General features: G+C 44.5%; 1 protein-coding gene across 10 annotated transcripts in view; it reads right to left on the bottom strand.

The window, feature by feature from the left end:
- EXOC1 (exocyst complex component 1) overlaps window positions 1–18235 on the bottom strand; it is a 63937-nt gene that overhangs the window by 3215 nt on the left and 42487 nt on the right. For all 10 annotated transcript variants that reach the window (XM_044299342.1, XM_044299369.1, XM_044299361.1 and 7 more), the window contains 5 exons: window positions 17548–17618; window positions 14699–14927; window positions 13513–13696; window positions 1255–1454; window positions 511–705 (listed from right to left, as the gene is read on the bottom strand). In XM_044299342.1, coding sequence (XP_044155277.1) covers window positions 511–705; window positions 1255–1454; window positions 13513–13696; window positions 14699–14927; window positions 17548–17618 — 879 coding nt within the window. The remainder of the gene's footprint in view (window positions 1–510; window positions 706–1254; window positions 1455–13512; window positions 13697–14698; window positions 14928–17547; window positions 17619–18235) is intronic.

The following is an 18235-nucleotide window of genomic DNA, read 5'->3' as shown; positions in this document are numbered from 1 at the left end:
ATAGGGAATGTATTAGTGCCGGATTCGACATTCAAAATACTGGAATGCCGGACCCGTCCTTCAGGTCTGCGCATGTGCAGACCGGTAAAAATGTGAAAAAAGATACAAGACGGATCCGTCTGTCCGCATGACAAGCGGAGAGACGGATCCGTTCTTGCAATGCATTTGTGAGATGGATCCGCATCCGGATGCGTCTCACAAATGCTTTCAGTCACATCCAGATCGGCGGATCCGGCAGGCAGTTCCGACGACGGAAGCGCCCGCCGGATCACACTGCCGCAAGTGTAAAAGTAGCCTTCGCCCCTTCAGGATCAGACCACACATTTTTGGGAATTTCTTATTTCTCTTTCTCTTTGCAGGTCATGTTTCTACACCTACCATTTTGCATACATATGTTAGGACATTGAGGGAGCCAAAAAAAAAACACCACTGTCACATGATCCAATCTAAATATCCTTGAGTATGGCTTCACAAACATCACATAGAGATCTCCTAAAGCAATTTACTCACCTGCAGTAGGTTCTCCTCCTCACACAGATGTTTGTCCACCTTTTTGTAGAGGTTGTCTAGTCCCTTCTTCACTTCTTTACCAGGATAGTCCTTTATGACTTTTCGCAGCTCTTGCTTGCTGAATGCCAATTGGTAGCTTACTTCATCGTAGCCAATTCCTTGGGCGACACGTGCTTTGACACCTTCAAAGAAAATCTTGGCAGAAGCAAAGTAATATAATAATTAGTTCAACCCGACAAGAATCATCATTCATATACAACACAGGCAGCATTTTTTTCAGCTTCAAAAAATTGTATTTGTCTAGGTAAAGATAAAAAAAACCTGGAAATCTTAGACACATTGCTTGGGATACAGCACTGGTGGCTTCAAAGGTGCCCTGCCTCAAACATTACATTGAAGGCATTAGAGCTGTCCACCAATGAATATGTTAGGGCCATCTGCAGTGTGCTATGGGCCCTGTTCTTTTAGTAATTCGGGGGGTCTAAGGCATCAGCACAGTGAAATATTACATAGAGAGGAGCATGGGGCCTTACTGTACCATTGTATGATTCCTGTAGGCCTTTTCCGTCAGACATGTGCAAAGCAGCATTGCTTCTAGGGGAGTATATCGTTGACACCATGTTCACAGGCCCTTACCAGTGTCCGTATAACAAGCCTACTACTTGTGACATGCCAGTATCCCAACAAGTATAATAAGAGCTCCACTTCCCACCTCCAACAAACGACCCTCAGAGAAGACATTACATTTAGTTTCTCCAGAGGATGTCCCAGTGAGTAGATGACGTATGACTGCAGATGGTCGTTGTACTTCTGCTTGGCCTCTCTCTTTTCTGCTTCCAGACAGGAGATCTTTAATCGAGAAAGAGTAGCAAAAATGTGGTGGAAGTTTTCCATCATGACGACATCTCGAGGAGTCTTCTGGCTTTCATTTGCAACTTTTTCAACTGAAATAAAAACAGTGAGATGACATTTCATTTCACCGCATTGCTTCATATGGTTTTTGCCAGCAGAGAATGAGATCCACTATTTGCTTGAAATAGCCTGTCAAAAGCTGGAGAGATATGCACTGGGTACAGAATGAAGGCGATAACGCACGTCATTAGTGAGGGCATGGTCCCATTTACATGTTGGCTGCAGAACTACGCACACATATGGATTCATTAATAGTTAATGGGGTGTTTCCATCCCGGCCATTCATGGCTGACATTGGAATACCCCTAATATGCAGCGGCTAGTGGACCGTGCTACGCTGCAACTCCCATAGAAGTCAATGGAAGTTTTACTACTAATACTGCTCACTCAAGTTAATGGCAGTACTGTGGTATTGCCATCAAAATTATGTGACCACTCACAATGGTGTTTCAGTTGGTGCTATCTAACACAGTACTCCAAGCATAACATAAAAGGCTGGTTCACATTTGTGGTTCGGGGAGGGGAGTTGGCAAACCCCCCCTTTTGGGCAGACCTGTGAAGGGAAGCCTGCTCATCTGTGCTCCAAAGATGTCAGCTTCCATTTTGACACCACTGCATCCAATCACATGCCGCAGCGGTGACCTGCTCCCCTTGTGTCACGAGAACATTTAATATGACGCAAGGGGAGCAGATCACCACTGCAGCCAGCGATTTGCTGCAATGACGTTAAAATGAAATTTGGTATGCAGAAAACACAGCGAAGCAGCCAAGGCCGGGGAAAGAAGGAGCGGGGAGCCAGTGGCAGGAGGCACTGAAGCATGGTCTGCCCAAGAGGGGGCACAACCCCTTTAATATTTCTATTTACTAAACAACAACAGATCTGCTTCAAGCACAGTTGTATAGGGGCAGTGATATTGTGGACAGAATGAACATTCAAGAGAATGTAGCTTATCAGTTCACTAAAAACTATGCAAAAAATTAAGACCAGCACCTACTAGTGAAATAGCATACAGGTGCACACTACCACAGCTGTAATGCAAAAGCAAGCAAACGGACTTCCGGTTCCGGCGCGCACATGGAGAGACGCGTGTAAGGAGCTCTCCGTTTGACCGGCCCGAACACCTTGAGAACCGCCGTACTTCGGGGCCGGAAGGTACCCATAGATTCCCCTAGAGTTGTAGGGGTCACTTATGGAGAAGTTCGTGGTCAGAGGCGGTTCTCAGAAGGAGCCGCGGACACCGCTCCCGCCAGGGGACGACTTGAAAGTCAGGGGCAAGATGGCGCCGGCGACTGAGAAACGGCATAGGTTCACCCGATCATCCTCTCAGTCGACCCAGAAGAGTGCAGAGGCATCAGGATCAGAGGAGGAAGATGGGGAGTGCTGTCTCACTTCGGCTGAGGAGTTAACAGCCTCATGCAAGTCTATGGCCATAGAAGTGGCTAAACTTCTCGCCCCAGACATTAAAGCTTCGCTGGAAGCCACAGTCTCGTCGGCCCTGCAGCAATTGCAGTCTGATGTTGCGCAACATACCTCACAGATTGCAGAGGTGGAACAGAGAGTGGCAGTAGTGGAAGATGATCTGGCAAAGACCCAGAGTAGCGTCCGAGACCTCCTGCGTGACAACCAATACCTGAAGGAGAAGTTGGACGACCTAGAGAACAGGTCCAGGAGGAGCAATTTGCGTATTATAGGCCTCCCAGAATCGATCCCTCCGACGCAACTGGCGGATATATGTGAGGTAGAGATCCCACAAGCGCTGGGTCTGCGGGGCACTTGCACGGTGGAGAGAGCTCATCGCTTAGGGCCGCCATTATCCTCGGGACAGAGGAACAGTAACACCAGACCTAGAGCCGCGATTGTAAAATACTTGAACTATGCCGCAAAGGAAGCTATTCTGGCGAAATTCCGACGCAATGCGCGGCCCTTAATGATTCGGGGTAACAGGAATTTTCCTATTCAGCGATTACTCTGCAGAGGTAGCCAAGCGCAGGAGGGAATTCTCGCAAGTTTGCTCGGCTCTGGCTCGAAATAAGGTCAAGTTCGCCTTGCATTACCCTGCAACCCTGAGGGTTTTTCGTCAAGATGGGACGGTGGACACTTTCCTGTCGCCGGGAGAAGCAATGGGAGTGCTGGAGTCGGACCCCTTGTTCGCCGACTTTATGCCGTCATCCTCCCAGCGTTCCACTTCCTCGGGCAGAGGTAGAGGAGCTAACCAGAGGTCGGGGAGACCGGAGCCCAGATCAGCTGAATTGGATCCTAGGGAAGGAGATCCGAGTTGAACATAGACAGTCCCGAGTTTTATCCTTGATTACCTAGTTCGCCCTGGAGGGTCACGTGAGATACCTTTGGACTTATAGTTCGTTTATGTTAATGTGTCGATTCCTATGATTATGCCGAAGTTTAAGGGTCGGTGAATGGGGTACTGTAGGAGAGAGTTAATGTTGCGGTCCGCAATGGGTAGTGACAACTACTACACCGCTAGATGTGCGAAAAAAGTGAAGTCGATAATTGAGTTATTAAAGTTGTGGGGTTGGGTAGGGGGGTTAGGGGGGAGGGGGGGGGAGTTTGATCACCAATCTTGAAGGGGTTAGGTTACGGATGCCTTGGTGCCAATATGCTACGCAAGTTTTTGACCTGCTCCTGGTGGCTTTTCCTGCAGAGAACGCGAACAAAGTGACACTAGTATGCGAGTAGCCTCGTGGAATGTTAAGGGGTTGCGATCCCCTACGAAGCGAATGGCGGTACTGCGCCACCTAAAAAAACTCAATATAGATGTGGCGTTCCTGCAGGAGACCCATTTGGAGGAGGCTGATTTTTCTAGGATGAGTAGACTATGGGTGGGTCAGGTAGTGGGTTCTCCTTCAGTGGGTAGGAAGGCGGGCGTTATGGTCCTGTTTCACAAGCGTTTACGTTATGATATTTCTTCCATTTCCACTGACAATCTAGGGAGATGGATGCGTATATGTATGGATTCCCCAGTGGGACAGATAGTCGTATATAATGTCTATGCCCCTAATGCCTCCCAGACTGCCTTTTACAAGTCCTTGGAGAAGGACATCCTGGGAGAGGATTCCTCAATGCTATTAGTGGCGGGAGACTTCAATAGGGTGCACAATGAGCAGGAGGATAGGAAGCGTGGAGCCCTTGAGGAGTCTACTCAGCCCAGACGGACCCAGACGTTGCTCCCTTTGTTACAGAATACTGGTCTTTGCGATACTTGGCGATACCATCACCCAATGGATCGTGAGTACACCCACTTTTCCCATGCTCAGGGGTCATGGTCCCGGATTGATTATCTCCTGGCATCACCGGGGCTGTTGTCCAGAGTTAAACTAGTTGAGATCCTTGATCTGTTAATCTCGGACCATGCCCCAGTAGTAATGGAACTAGTGGATACAGTCCCTAGGGGACAGGATTTTACATGGAGGATGCCTCAGCACTTATCTGGGGACAAGGAATTTTTAGATAAGCTGAAGGGGTGGTGGTGGGAATACTCTCAGGATAATGCAGAGCACGCGACCAATCAAAACCTGTTCTGGGATGCGGCAAAGGCGGTACTTAGGGGCCGTATAATGTCCTATTCGATAGGGAAGAAGAGGGAGGCGAGACAGAAGTTTGAGGATGCCACTCGGAGAGTACGGGAGTCTTACACTCAGTTCTTACAAAATCCCACTACCCCCAACAAGGTTTTATGGGTTACGGCCAAGCATAATTTTGACTATTGTCAGGAAAGTAAGGAGAAGTGGTTTGGAGACTACCAAAAAGCTAAGTTTTTCCGGGTAGGCAATAAAGCTGGTCGGCTATTGGCTAATTTGACACGCCCATTCGTTAAACAATCGGCCCTACACCCCCTAAAAGACAAATCCGGAAAGTTGTGCTCTCAGCCGAAGGATATTGTGGAGATACTAGGAGACTATTTCCGAGCTTTATATGCAGGGGATCCTCCCCGGTCCCAAGAAGCAAGGGATCTCTTAGGGAGGGTAGATTTGCCACGATTGTCAAACGAGGCGGTGGACATGCTCTGTCGAGACGTCACTGAGGAGGAGCTAGGGACGACAATCAAATCCCTGTCAAATTGTAAGGCCCCGGGTCCGGATGGATTCCCGGCGGAATTCTATAAAGCCATGACCCCGGAACTTTCCTCAACGCTGATTGGTCTGTATAATAACATCATGGCCGGGGGTAGCTTACCCGAGTCGGGCAAAATGGCCTATATTAAGGTCCTCCCGAAGCCGGGTAGAGACTTGACGCAGCCAAGCGCATATAGACCGATTTCCCTGATAAATCAGGATGTCAAGATCCTGTCAAAAATTCTAGCCAATAGATTGGCCAATTGTATACCTGACCTAATTGGCCCACATCAGGTAGGGTTCATGAAGGGTAGATCTGCGGTGACTAATATACGTAAGGTCCTAGCAGTCCTAAGTAGATATGGGGGTCCTAAAAGTGGGCCTTCTCCAGCGTTATTGGCAGTAGATGCTGAGAAGGCATTCGATAATGTCGATTGGCAATGGTTGGATATGGTTCTGGATAGAGTCAACATCACGGGGAGCTTCCGGAATTTCCTGAGGGCACTCTATGGTAACCCTCAGGCACGTGTGAGTGTTCCGGGCTTTCTGTCCAAACCAATAACGCTGGAGAAGGGTACGCGGCAGGGATGTCCCTTGTCCCCGTTGCTTTTCAACTTAGCGATGGAACCCTTAGCGAGATTGCTGATTAATTCGGACATCTTTGAGGGCATCAAGATAGGGACAAGAAAGCTGAAAGTTAGTTGCTTTGCGGACGACATCTTGCTATATCTGGGTTCTCCGGAACTTCAGCTGGACGGGACTCTGGAGGCTTTGAATATGTATGGCAGAGCTACAGGGTATAGGATTAACGTGGGGAAAAGCCAGCTCCTTTTCCTGGACCAACGGTCGCCTGCAGCGCAACGGCTACAAAATAGGGTGGAAGTCCGGAGAGACTATCTGACCTATTTGGGCATTAGGATAGGTCGCACCCCTGCGTCAATATACAAGTTGAATTACCCCCCTCTATTCCTCAAAATAGAAAATGAATTGGAGAAATGGCAGGACTTACCCTTATCGGTGTGTGGGAGGGCGCATTTAATCAAAATGGTAAGTTTCCCGAAGCTACTCTACCCACTTCAGACTATTCCTTTGTTGCTGAAGCACACTGATGTAGTCAGGGTGCAGAGAGCGTTTAACCGTTTCCTCTGGAAGACTAAGAGGCCTCGTATTGCCTACGCTAAATTGACTTTATTGAAGGATGAAGGGGGGTTGCAATTGCCGAACATTCGTCACTATAATCTGGCATCGCTGTTCAGACATGTGCGTGATTGGGTGTGGGGCACAGGGCACTATTCGGCGATTACTATTGAAAGGGAATTAGCGGAGGGGGAAAATCTAGAGGCCCTATTACACTCCAGGATGAAAGACATACCGGTGTCAATTAGGCAGTCTATTCTATTAAAGGATACCGTATTGGCGTGGAAGGCGATTAGGAAGATTTACGGGCTTCCCTACTATTTGTCACCCAGATTACCATTATGGACACTGCCGGCGTTCTCTCAGGGCAGGGAGAGTAGCATGTTCCAGGTATGGAGGGAAAAGAATATCAGGATTCTTCAAGACCTACTACACACCCCTAGTCTCCAATGGTTGACTTGGGACCAGGTAAAGGCGCAGTTTGAATTACAGGATGCCCATTATCTTCCCTTTCAGCAGATTAAAAGTTACTGTAATGCACAGGCGACTTCCGTGGGCGACTCGGATAGGTTAGCATGGTTTGCGGCTTTGTTGGGCAAAGATGGCTCTTACATGCCCCTCTCTGAGCTGCACCGTAGACTTCATAACATTCAGACAATAGGTTTGGTAAAAGGGGCATACAAACCCTGGGAAAGGGAATTATCCGACCCAAATATAGCAAAGAAGTTGAGGGAAGGGATGGAATTGGTCAGGCGTGCGACGTATAATGAACAGTGGAGAGAGACGCAACTAAGACTTCTGCATAGAGCGACGTACGCCTTTAATCTTTCCTATGCAGATGCCCCGGCTCATTACCTACGGGAATGTCCTAAGTGTGGCCTCTCGAAGGCAGGATTATTACATGCCATATGGGAATGCCCAACAGTGCAACCGGTATGGAAGCAGGCCGTGGAATTTATAGAAGCCGTTTGGGGTGATGTGGTGGGTTTCTCGCCGCAGCAATGTATATTCCACTATGTTACTAAGAACCAGGGTGAGGAGATGGGGTCATTAGTCGCTAAGCCGGGTATTCATCTCCTGCTAATGTCGGTGAAGAAATCTCTCTTGCGACATTGGCTAGGGAAGGAAGCACCAGTGTGGGAAGAGGTCATAGGGACGATGAAAAATGTTCTCTATATGGAAAGGCTGGAGGTAGAACAGGATAAGGAGCGTTTGGTCGAGAAGTTCATAAAAAAATGGAGGAGATTTGTAGAGAAGCAATTGTCTGATGTTGAAATTCAGGAACTCATAGCCCCATTCAAGCTCACGAGTTGGTATTTACAGGCTCAACTGGCAGGCAAGTTAGGGCGATTGGATCTATGAGCTGGCGCTGGGCCGAGTGCACCATTGGAGGAGATGATAGGCGTTGTGGGCCGTGCCCTTTTTCATGTCCGGTGGTGTTAGATTGGTGTTCAGGGATGGGGGGGGGGGGGGGCGGGAATGGGTTGATGGGGGGGGGTATAAAATTGTAAAAAGGTGAATTAAGAAATCACACTTTCATCAGTATTGAATGTACATTATGCTTTGCTGCTTTCTTGTACAATGCACTGTCTCGTCATTGATTGTTGTACGAGTGATTTCTTATTCCAATAAAGAGATATTGAAAAAAAAAAAAAAAAAGCAAGCAAACACCATTTGCAGCAGCATACAGTATGTTTGCTTTTGCATTGCAAGCCTGATGGCGTGCACCCATTTGCTGTTCTTTGTTTTTTGTTTATACATTTGGGGGAACGGCTGCCTCCATTTGGACCTTGGAATTCCACCCATCTGCCCAGGGCTTTTAATCAGAATATAATATAGCTGGATTCTCCATTTTGTAGGTTTAGGCCCAGGAGAGGCAAATCTGATAGTGTAGATCCTGTCTTTTTAGCCACTTTGTCGCTGGTAGATGGGCCCAACACAATTTTGATCAAAACTGTGCACAAAGAGCTTCTAATTTTCATATAGTAAGTATAGCATTAATGCAATTCGGATTCATCCATGTTTCCAGTGTTTTCACGTGTCTTTGAAAGAAAAAGGAAAAAGTCTGGTACTGTGTTAGCCAACAGAAATATAGTTTAGTGCTCTCATTAAGAGAAACAAAATAAGAGTATTGCAGGTTTGATACCTTTTAATGGCTAACAAAAATAGAAGTAATGATGTTACATAGCGAGCTTTCGAGACATCACCAGTCCCTTCATCAGATATATGAAGAAACAGCAATATATATACATTAAGAACAGAGGCATGGGGGGAATGAATGGACATTTGAAAAAAAACAAAAAAAACCAGAGCAACATATTAAAGCTCTTGAGAATGAGTCCTTAATTATCTTACAGATAAGGGGTGTGAAAGTTTTATGGTCTCTAAATTGATGTTATCTCAGAGACCTGGTGCCCCGACTATGTCTATAGAAGACTCTTTAGAGCTTGTAGTGTGTCATAAATCCTGGGGACAAATTCAGTCCAGTATTCAAAGTGTCAAGCAGTGTTATAAATTTGTATTCCCAAATTCTTCTAGCTTTTTGGGATTTGAAGTTACCTTTTAATATGAGAACTTTCATGTGTTCTACATTGTGTCCTGGGCTACAGAAATGCTTAGCCACAGGAAAGTGTAGCTTCTTCTCTTTAACCACCTCAGGACCGCCGTACGCAGGATTGCGTCCTGCCGGCGGTCCTGCTCTTCTGGGTGGACGCATATACGCGTCCTCCCGCGAGAGCCGAGATTTCCTGTGAACGCGCGCGCACAGGCGGGTTAAATAAAATCTCACATGGACGCACCATACCCACATGGAATCCAAATGCGTAAACATTTTTAGACATTTATATTCCAGACTTCTTCTCACGCTTTAGGGCCCCTAAAAAGCCAGGGCAGTATAAATACCCCACATGTGACCCCATTTCGGAAAGAAGACACCCCAAGGTATTCCGTGAGGGGCATATTGAGTCCATGAAAGATTGAAATTTTTGTCCTAAGTTAGCGGAAAGTGAGACTTTGTGAGAAAAAAACAAAAAAAAAAATCAATATCCGCTAACTTATGCAAAAAAATAAAAAATTCTAGGAACTCGCCATGCCCCTCATTGAATACCTTGGGGTGTCTTCTTTCCAAAGTGGGGTCACATGTGGGGTATTTATACTGCCCTGGCTTTTTAGGGGCCCGAAAGTGTGAGAAGAAGTCTGGGATCCAAATGTCTAAAAATGCCCTCCTAAAAGGAATTTGGGCCCCTTTGCGCATCTAGGCTGCAAAAAAGTGTCACACATGTGGTATCGCCGTACTCAGGAGAAGTTGGGCAATGTGTTTTGGGGTGTCATTTTACATATACCCATGCTGGGTGAGAAAAATATCTTGGTCAAATGCCAACTTTGTATAAAAAAATGGGAAAAGTTGTCTTTTGCCAAGATATTTCTCTCACCCAGCATGGGTATATGTAAAATGACCCCCCAAAACACATTGCCCAACTTCTCCTGAGTACGGCGATACCACATGTGTGACACTTTTTTGCAGCCAAGGTGGGCAAAGGGGCACCTTTCGGATTTTGCAGGCCATTTTTTACACATTTTGATTGCAAGGTACTTCTTACACATTTGGGCCCCTAAATTGCCAGGGCAGTATAACTACGCCACAAGTGACCCCATTTTGAAAAGAAGACACCCCAAGGTATTCCGTGAGGGGCACGGCGAGTTCCTAGAATTTTTTATTTTTTGTCACAAGCTAGCGGAAAATGATGATTTTTCTTTTTTTTTCTTTTTTCCTTACAAAGTCTCATATTCCACTAACTTGCGACAAAAAATAAAAAATTCTAGGAACTCGCCATGCCCCTCACGGAATACCTTGGGGTGTCTTCTTTCCAAAATGGGGTCACTTGTGGCGTAGTTATACTGCCCTGGCAATTTAGGGGCCCAAATGTGTGAGAAGAACTTTGCAATCAAAATCTGTAAAAAATGCCCTGCAAAATCCGAAAGGTGCACTTTGGAATATGTGCCCCTTTGCCCACCTTGGCAGCAAAAAAGTGTGACACATCTGGTATCGCCGTACTCAGGAGAAGTTGGGCAATGTGTTTTGGGGTGTCATTTTACATATACCCATGCTGGGTGAGAAAAATATCTTGGTCAAATGCCAACTTTGTATAAAAAAATGGGAAAAGTTGTCTTTTGCCAAGATATTTCTCTCACCCAGCATGGGTATATGTAAAATGACACCCCAAAACACATTCCCCAACTTCTCCTGAGTACGGCGATACCACATGTGTGACACTTTTTTGATGCCAAGGTGGGCAAAGGGGCACATATTCCAAAGTGCACCTTTCGGATTTCACCGGTCATTTTTTACAGATTTTGATTGCAAAGTACTTCTCACACATTTGGGCCCCTAAATTGCCAGGGCAGTATAACTACGCCACAAGTGACCCCATTTTGGAAAGAAGACACCCCAAGGTATTCCGTGAGGGGCATGGCGAGTTCCTAGAATTTTTTATTTTTTGTCGCAAGTTAGTGGAATATGAGACTTTGTAAGGAAAAAAGAGAAAAAAAAAAAAAATCATCATTTTCCGCTAACTTGTGACAAAAAATAAAAAATTCTAGGAACTCGCCATGCCCCTCACGGAATACCTTGGGGTGTCTTCTTTCCAAAATGGGGTCACTTGTGGCGTAGTTATACTGCCCTGGCAATTTAGGGGCCCAAATGTGTGAGAAGTACTTTGCAATCAAAATCTGTAAAAAATGACCGGTGAAATCCGAAAGGTGCACTTTGGAATATGTGCCCCTTTGCCCACCTTGGCATCAAAAAAGTGTCACACATGTGGTATCGCCGTACTCAGGAGAAGTTGGGGAATGTGTTTTGGGGTGTCATTTTACATATACCCATGCTGGATGAGAGAAATATCTTGGCAAATGACAACTTTTCCCATTTTTTTATACAAAGTTGGCATTTGACCAAGATATTTTTCTCACCCAGCATGGGTATATGTAAAATGACACCCCAAAACACATTCCCCAACTTCTCCTGAGTACGGCGATACCAGATGTGTGACACTTTTTTGCTGCCAAGGTGGGCAAAGGGGCACATATTCCAAAGTGCACCTTTTGGATTTCACCGGTCATTTTTTACACATTTTGATTGCAAAGTTCTTCTCACACATTTGGGCCCCTAAATTGCCAGGGCAGTATAACTACTCCACAAGTGACCCCATTTTGGAAAGAAGACACCCCAAGGTATTCCGTGAGGGGCATGGCGAGTTCCTAGAATTTTTTATTTTTTGTCGCAAGTTAGTGGAATATGAGACTTTGTAAGAAAAAAATAAATAAATAAAATCATCATCATTTTCCGCTAACTTGTGACAAAAAATAAAAAGTTCTATGAACTCACTATGCCCATCAGCGAATACCTTAGGGTGTCTACTTTCCGAAATGGGGTCATTTGTGGGGGTTTTCTACTGTCTGGGCATTGTAGAACCTCAGGAATCATGACAGGTGCTCAGAAAGTCAGAGCTGTTTCAAAAAGCGGAAATTCACATTTTTGTACCATAGTTTGTAAATGCTATAACTTTTACCCAAACCATTTTTTTTTTTTGCCCAAACATTTTTTTTTTATCAAAGACATGTAGAACAATAAATTTGGCGAAAAATTTATATATGGATGTCGTTTTTTTTGCAAAATTTTACAGCTGAAAGTGAAAAATTTCATTTTTTTCCAAAAAAATCGTTACATTTTGATTAATAACAAAAAAAGTAAAAATGTCAGCAGCAATAAAATACCACCAAATGAAAGCTCCATTAGTGAGAAGAAAAGGAGGTAAAATTCATTTGGGTGGTAAGTTGCATGACCGAGCGATAAACGGTGAAAGGAGTGTAGTGCCGAAGTGTAAAAAGTGCTCTGGTCATGAAGGGGGTTTCACCTAGCGGGGCTGAAGTGGTTAATTGTGTGGCGGTGGGAACTCATCCTTGCATTGAGTCTCTGTCCTGTTTCTCCATATAATGACAACAGATAAGATCCGGATCCCCAACACACAGCAGGAATATAGGATCCCTGGGACATTCACATGTTCTACATCTAATGTTGTTTATCTGATTCTCTGCACTAAATGTCCTGTTAGAGGCCTCTACGTTGGAGAAACAGGATAGAGACTCAATGCAAGGATGAGGTCCCACCGCCACACAATTAAAGAGAAGAAGCTACACTTTTCTGTGGCTAAGCATTTCTGTAGCCCAGGACACAATGTAGAACATATGAAAGTTCTCATATTAAAAGGTAACTTCAAATCCCAAAAAGCTAGAATAATTTAGGAATACAAATTTATATAACACTGCTGGACACTTTGAATACTGGACTGAATTTGTCCCCGGGATTTATGACACACTACAAGCTCTAAAGAGTCTTCTATAGACATAGTTGGGGCACCAGGTCTCTGAGATAACATCAATTTAGAGACTATAAAACTTTCACACCCCTTATCTGTAAGATAATTAAGGACTCATTCTCAAGATCTTTAATATGTAGTTCTGTTTTTTTTTTTCAAATCTCCATTCATTCCCCCCATGCCTCTGTTCTTATTGTATATATATTGCTGTTTCTTCATATATTCTTGTAGTACGCCTGATGAAGAGACTGGTGATGTCTCGAAAGCTCGCTATGTAACATCATTACTTCTATTTTTGTTAGCCATTAAAAGGTATCAAACCTGCAATACTCTTATTTTGTTTGTTTCTCTTAATGAGAGCACCAAACCATGTGTCTTTGCACATGGAAGTGTGCTGGTGAATATAGTGCGTTTACTTTCATTAAAAACAATTCATATATCTGGTGTCTACGGCAATAACTGCAGACATAAAGACACTACACACATCTTCCTTTACGCCAACATTTACCATTTAGGAAAACCGCTCTGATCAGTTTGGTATAAGCTTTATCCAAGTCTCCACGTCTTTCAGCCGATCGAAAGATGGACTCTGCCAGCTCAGCAAACTCTTCAAACCCTGATACAAAGGGAAGAATGCCGACTTTGCTCTTCTTTGAGATTTTGACATCCTCCATCTGCTTGATCTGGTTAGTCTATACCAGGAGAGAGGTGGTATTAAATCATCACACAGCAAAATGAAATGACACAAGGGTGAGGTCAAAGTTTTGGGATCAAGACAGATGAAAAAAAGATAATCAAAAGGGGTTATCTATGACGGAAAGCATAACGGAATGCCTTTAGAGGCATTCCATTATTCATTCAGTCATAATAGAAGTCTATGGGCTGCAAAACGGATCGGTCCCATTTCCGTTATGCAGGGGATTATGTAATACACGCAGAAGGATAACAAAGTACCGTAGACTTAAGAGCCAGAATTCCAAAGAAAAGAATGACAAAAATTAGGCACACTCACAGTAGCGATCACTCGTCACCCATACAGAAGAGATGAATGCTGCATGTAAATGTAGCTCTCACCGCTGATGAGCAGGCAATTGTCAGGAACGATCTGTTTGTTCCTCATAACTTCCTGCTGTGTTGGCCCCTGTAAAGGAGCCTTAAAGGGGTTGGCCCATCATAGACAATGGGGGCATATCGCTAGGATATGCCCCCATTGTCTACTAGGTACGCATCCCACCTCTGAGACCAGCACCTACGTCGAGAACGGAGCAGGGAGGACGATGGCTAGAGGACCCCGGGTTTCCAAGGTTCCGGCCACCGCCAAGCACTCTCCCCATACAAGAGAATGGGAGCGCATCGCCCTTGGGCGGCCACCGCTCCCATTCATTTCTATGGGGCCGACGAAAATAGCCGAGCCGGTGCTCGGTTATTTTCAGCGGCCCCATAGAAATGAATAGAGGGTGGCTGCACATGCGCAGTGCGCCCTCCACCACTATGTTCTCAGTGTAGGTACGGGTCCCACAGATGGGACCCACACCTATCAGACAATGGGGGCATATCCTAGCGATATGCCCCCCATTGTCTATGATGGGCCAACCCCTTTAAGGAACCATAATCCTAGAGACATATATTGCTGTATGATCAATTTATGTTAGGTTTATGTAAGACCATGCAAGGCACTGCAAATTCCCACTTACTATGCACTTATCAAAATTCCTCTTCACTGTAACCAGGACATTGCCAAGAGTAGTACTGAGGAAGGAAGCAGAGTCCACGTTCTCTGCAGTCCACACATGGTGGCTCATCTTCACCAGCATATACAGAGAGTTAAAGCTGTCAATCTTGTCTCCCAAGGCAATAAGGTTGTTGAGTTCTGGTTCTATGCAGCGAAAGATGTGAGTCATCATCTGTCGGATCATTTCCTTCCTGTAAAGTATGAAGTATGAAAAGTATGAGCATGAACAAAGCTCAACTAAACACCGTCTACAAACATTCAATTCAAGTCCTAATTACGGTTACTAAAGAAGGCCATACACATGAGATAATTACCAGCAAATTTCAATAGGGTCTAATCTAATGTGTACCGTATGAATAGCACTGGTGTCAAAGAGAGTTGCACCGGGTGAATTCAATAATTTTTCAATACTTTGATACCCGGTTCGATACGATATCGTGATTGGCGTTTTCTCGAAACTATGCTGCGCATACTATTGCACAGCTTAGTATCAGTCGCTATCAGAGAACATGGTGCACGCAGACTGTGCTCTCATAAGTGGCCGCACAGTGGAGAAAGAGGGAGAGCGTCCCTCCCTCCTCACTGTGACGTGGCCAACAACTAATGAAAACACTTAGTGGCCCGATGGGGGAGTGTCACGGAGGGAAGGAGGGGGAAGAATAGGAGGGTAGGGGAGAGAGAAACTCACAGCATCCTCGTGGTGCTGGAAGCTGATAAATTAAAGGACCTTTGATGAAGTCATCGCCATGTGACCAGTAACATCCACAGGTTACTGGTCACATGATGATGACATCATCAAAGCTCCTTTAACTTATCAGCATCTTGGAAGATCTTGCTGCAGGAGGTATGTGCTTTGTTCTGTGTGCATGTATTAATGTGGGGCGCATAGTCTTATTACATTAGTACCTCCATGTGCCTCATATTAATAGTAAGTGACCCCCATCATGTTCTAACTCATATAATGGGTAACATGGGGTTAATGATGGTGTAACTTACTATTAATATGATGCACATGGAGATTTAAAATTAATAACACCATGAGCCTCCCATTAACGCATAATGTTGTACATGTACAGCATTATGCACAGGGAATTATATAGAGTGGGCTGCTGCAGTGAACATGCTCCATACACAGCGAGTGCCAGCTGTATAATACAGCAGACACCTGGTCGCAATGATGGGGAACGGTGATCATGTCAGAACTGCTCAATTAACCCCTCAGATGCTGTGATCAACAGCGATTTCGGCATCTGTGAGGTAAGGCAGAGGCAACCAATGCAACCTGGATGCTTCTGAAGCTTACCAGGGCTGCCACGGTAAGCTCCCTGCTAATCTGTGCACAAGGCACAGCTCAGTAGGGAGTGCGTCAGAATGGCATTCACTATAATAGATCTCTATAATGGTGAACAGGATAAGGGATCAAAAGATCCCAGGTTCCAGCCCCCTAAGGGAGCTAAAAGTAATTAAGTAAAATAAAAGTTAAAAAAAATATATATATATTAAAAAACCCACAAGAATATTAAAAGTTTAAATCACCTTTCCCAATTTTATATATTCAAAATATAAACAATAAAGCAATAAACATATCAGGTATTGCCACATCTGAAAAGGTCTGAACTATTAAAATGATGTTTCTGTGTGGTGAAGGCCATAATGGCAAAAACAATAAGAACTTACAATCTGCAATTTTTTATTCACTTTGTCCCTAAAAAAGTTGAGCAACAGTGATCAAAAAGTTGTATGCACCCTCAAAATGGTACCAATAAAAACTGTCCCACATAAAATATACCCTCATACAGCTCTGTAGACTGAAAATAAAAGCTATGGCGGTCAGAAAATGGCAATGGAAAAATAAAATAAAAGATTTTTATTTTTATTTTTTAAGTGATAAAACAAAATAAAAACTACACAAGTTTGGTATTGCCACAATCATGTTTAGACAGCAACATGAGGTTACTGTGTGGGTATTTTTTTGTTTTGCATGTTTTGTGTGGTATTCAGTATCGCAAAACTTTTTCTTGGTCTCAAAACCGAATCAAACTTTTTGGTATCGTCACATCTCTACTGTCAAGGATTGGGCATGTTAGACTCCCCACAGCTGCTTATGAACTTTCCATATGGTAGTAATCTGGATAAGCACACATCTAATATGTATAGGTGCAAATAGACCACCATAGAGGGAAAAATATCCTGTTTTGTTAAGGACCGACCAGTACAAGGGGTGTCATTCACTCATACCTCCACGGAAATAACATTTATCGGAGACAAATGAGGCGAAATATACTGATCAACTAACTTAGCACTAACTATAGCAATCTATTTATATAGCGTCATCTGTAGGTCTTTGGTATTTTTTCTATCTTTCCCCCATTCCTAAACAAATGGTGCCCTTGAGGCCTCTTGATACTGCCCAACAGAGCAGACGACTGTCAGGAAGGAAGCGTTCTCTCCCTACAATCGCCTGCTCGTCAGTGGAGAAGAGGAGGGATCACTAATGTCGCTTATGCACATGCAGAATCACTGTTTGCCGGACGTAGAGTGCTGTATAGATGGCGCGATCTGCTGCCAGAAAACGATAATTTAGGTGTAGGCACGAACGAGCCAATTACCCGATGAAGGAAAAAAGATGGAGATTCCCCTTTAACAATTATAATTTGCCATGTGATCATTCAGTACGTGAGTTATGTTTACTAGCTTCCGTACATACATCGGATTTGCTGTGTTTTATACAGCCCTAATATTACCAAACACTTTAGTATGTTTAGCAAGTTATTGCATGTTCATTAGTGATAATATAATGAAGAGATGTACTCTGAGGATGTTGTTATCACTGTGTTCTGTGACCGAGAAAATCCTCCACCATCTGCATCATCTCCTTCAACCTAAAAAACAAAAACAAAAAAGAATATGGGAAAAAGGCAGCAAACTATGTGTAGGTCTTCCGTAAAGAGCTTGTACATTTCACCAATCCACAATCTAGCTCATAATAAGTGTCTGATAGTTGAGGTCCACAAGAACAGCAGCTGGTTGTCCCCCATTTGAATGGTGTGGCGTCTAAGTATACACACTTCTGCTCCATGCAATCTCTATGGGACCGATGGAGACAGCTGAACAGTGTAATCTGCTCTACGTAGTGCCAAAGGAATTGAACGGAGCGGCAGTGTGCACGCTAGACCAGCGCTCTCGCTATATTCATATAGGGGACACAAAAACCCACTCTCGTGGTCAGTGGGGATCCCAGTGGTCAGACCTCCCAACGGTCAGGCATTTATCACCAATCCTGTGGACAGGTAACAAGTTGTCTTTCTGGGACACCAGCCTATGGTTTAATACCTCTTGTAGATTATTAAAAATGGCATGTTCATAACTAACAGACGAGTCATTTCTATCATAGGGTTGGCCATGTGCGGTCTGCAAAATGTGGAACGCATATGGCTGGTATCCGTGTTTTGCGGATCTGCAATTTGCGGACCGGAAAACACTATGGCCATCTGAATGA

The sequence above is a fragment of the Bufo gargarizans genome, chromosome 1, assembly GCF_014858855.1.
Source record: "Bufo gargarizans isolate SCDJY-AF-19 chromosome 1, ASM1485885v1, whole genome shotgun sequence".
In the NCBI taxonomy this organism is placed as follows: domain Eukaryota; kingdom Metazoa; phylum Chordata; class Amphibia; order Anura; family Bufonidae; genus Bufo; species Bufo gargarizans.
This window is presented reverse-complemented; position numbering and strand designations above follow the sequence as displayed.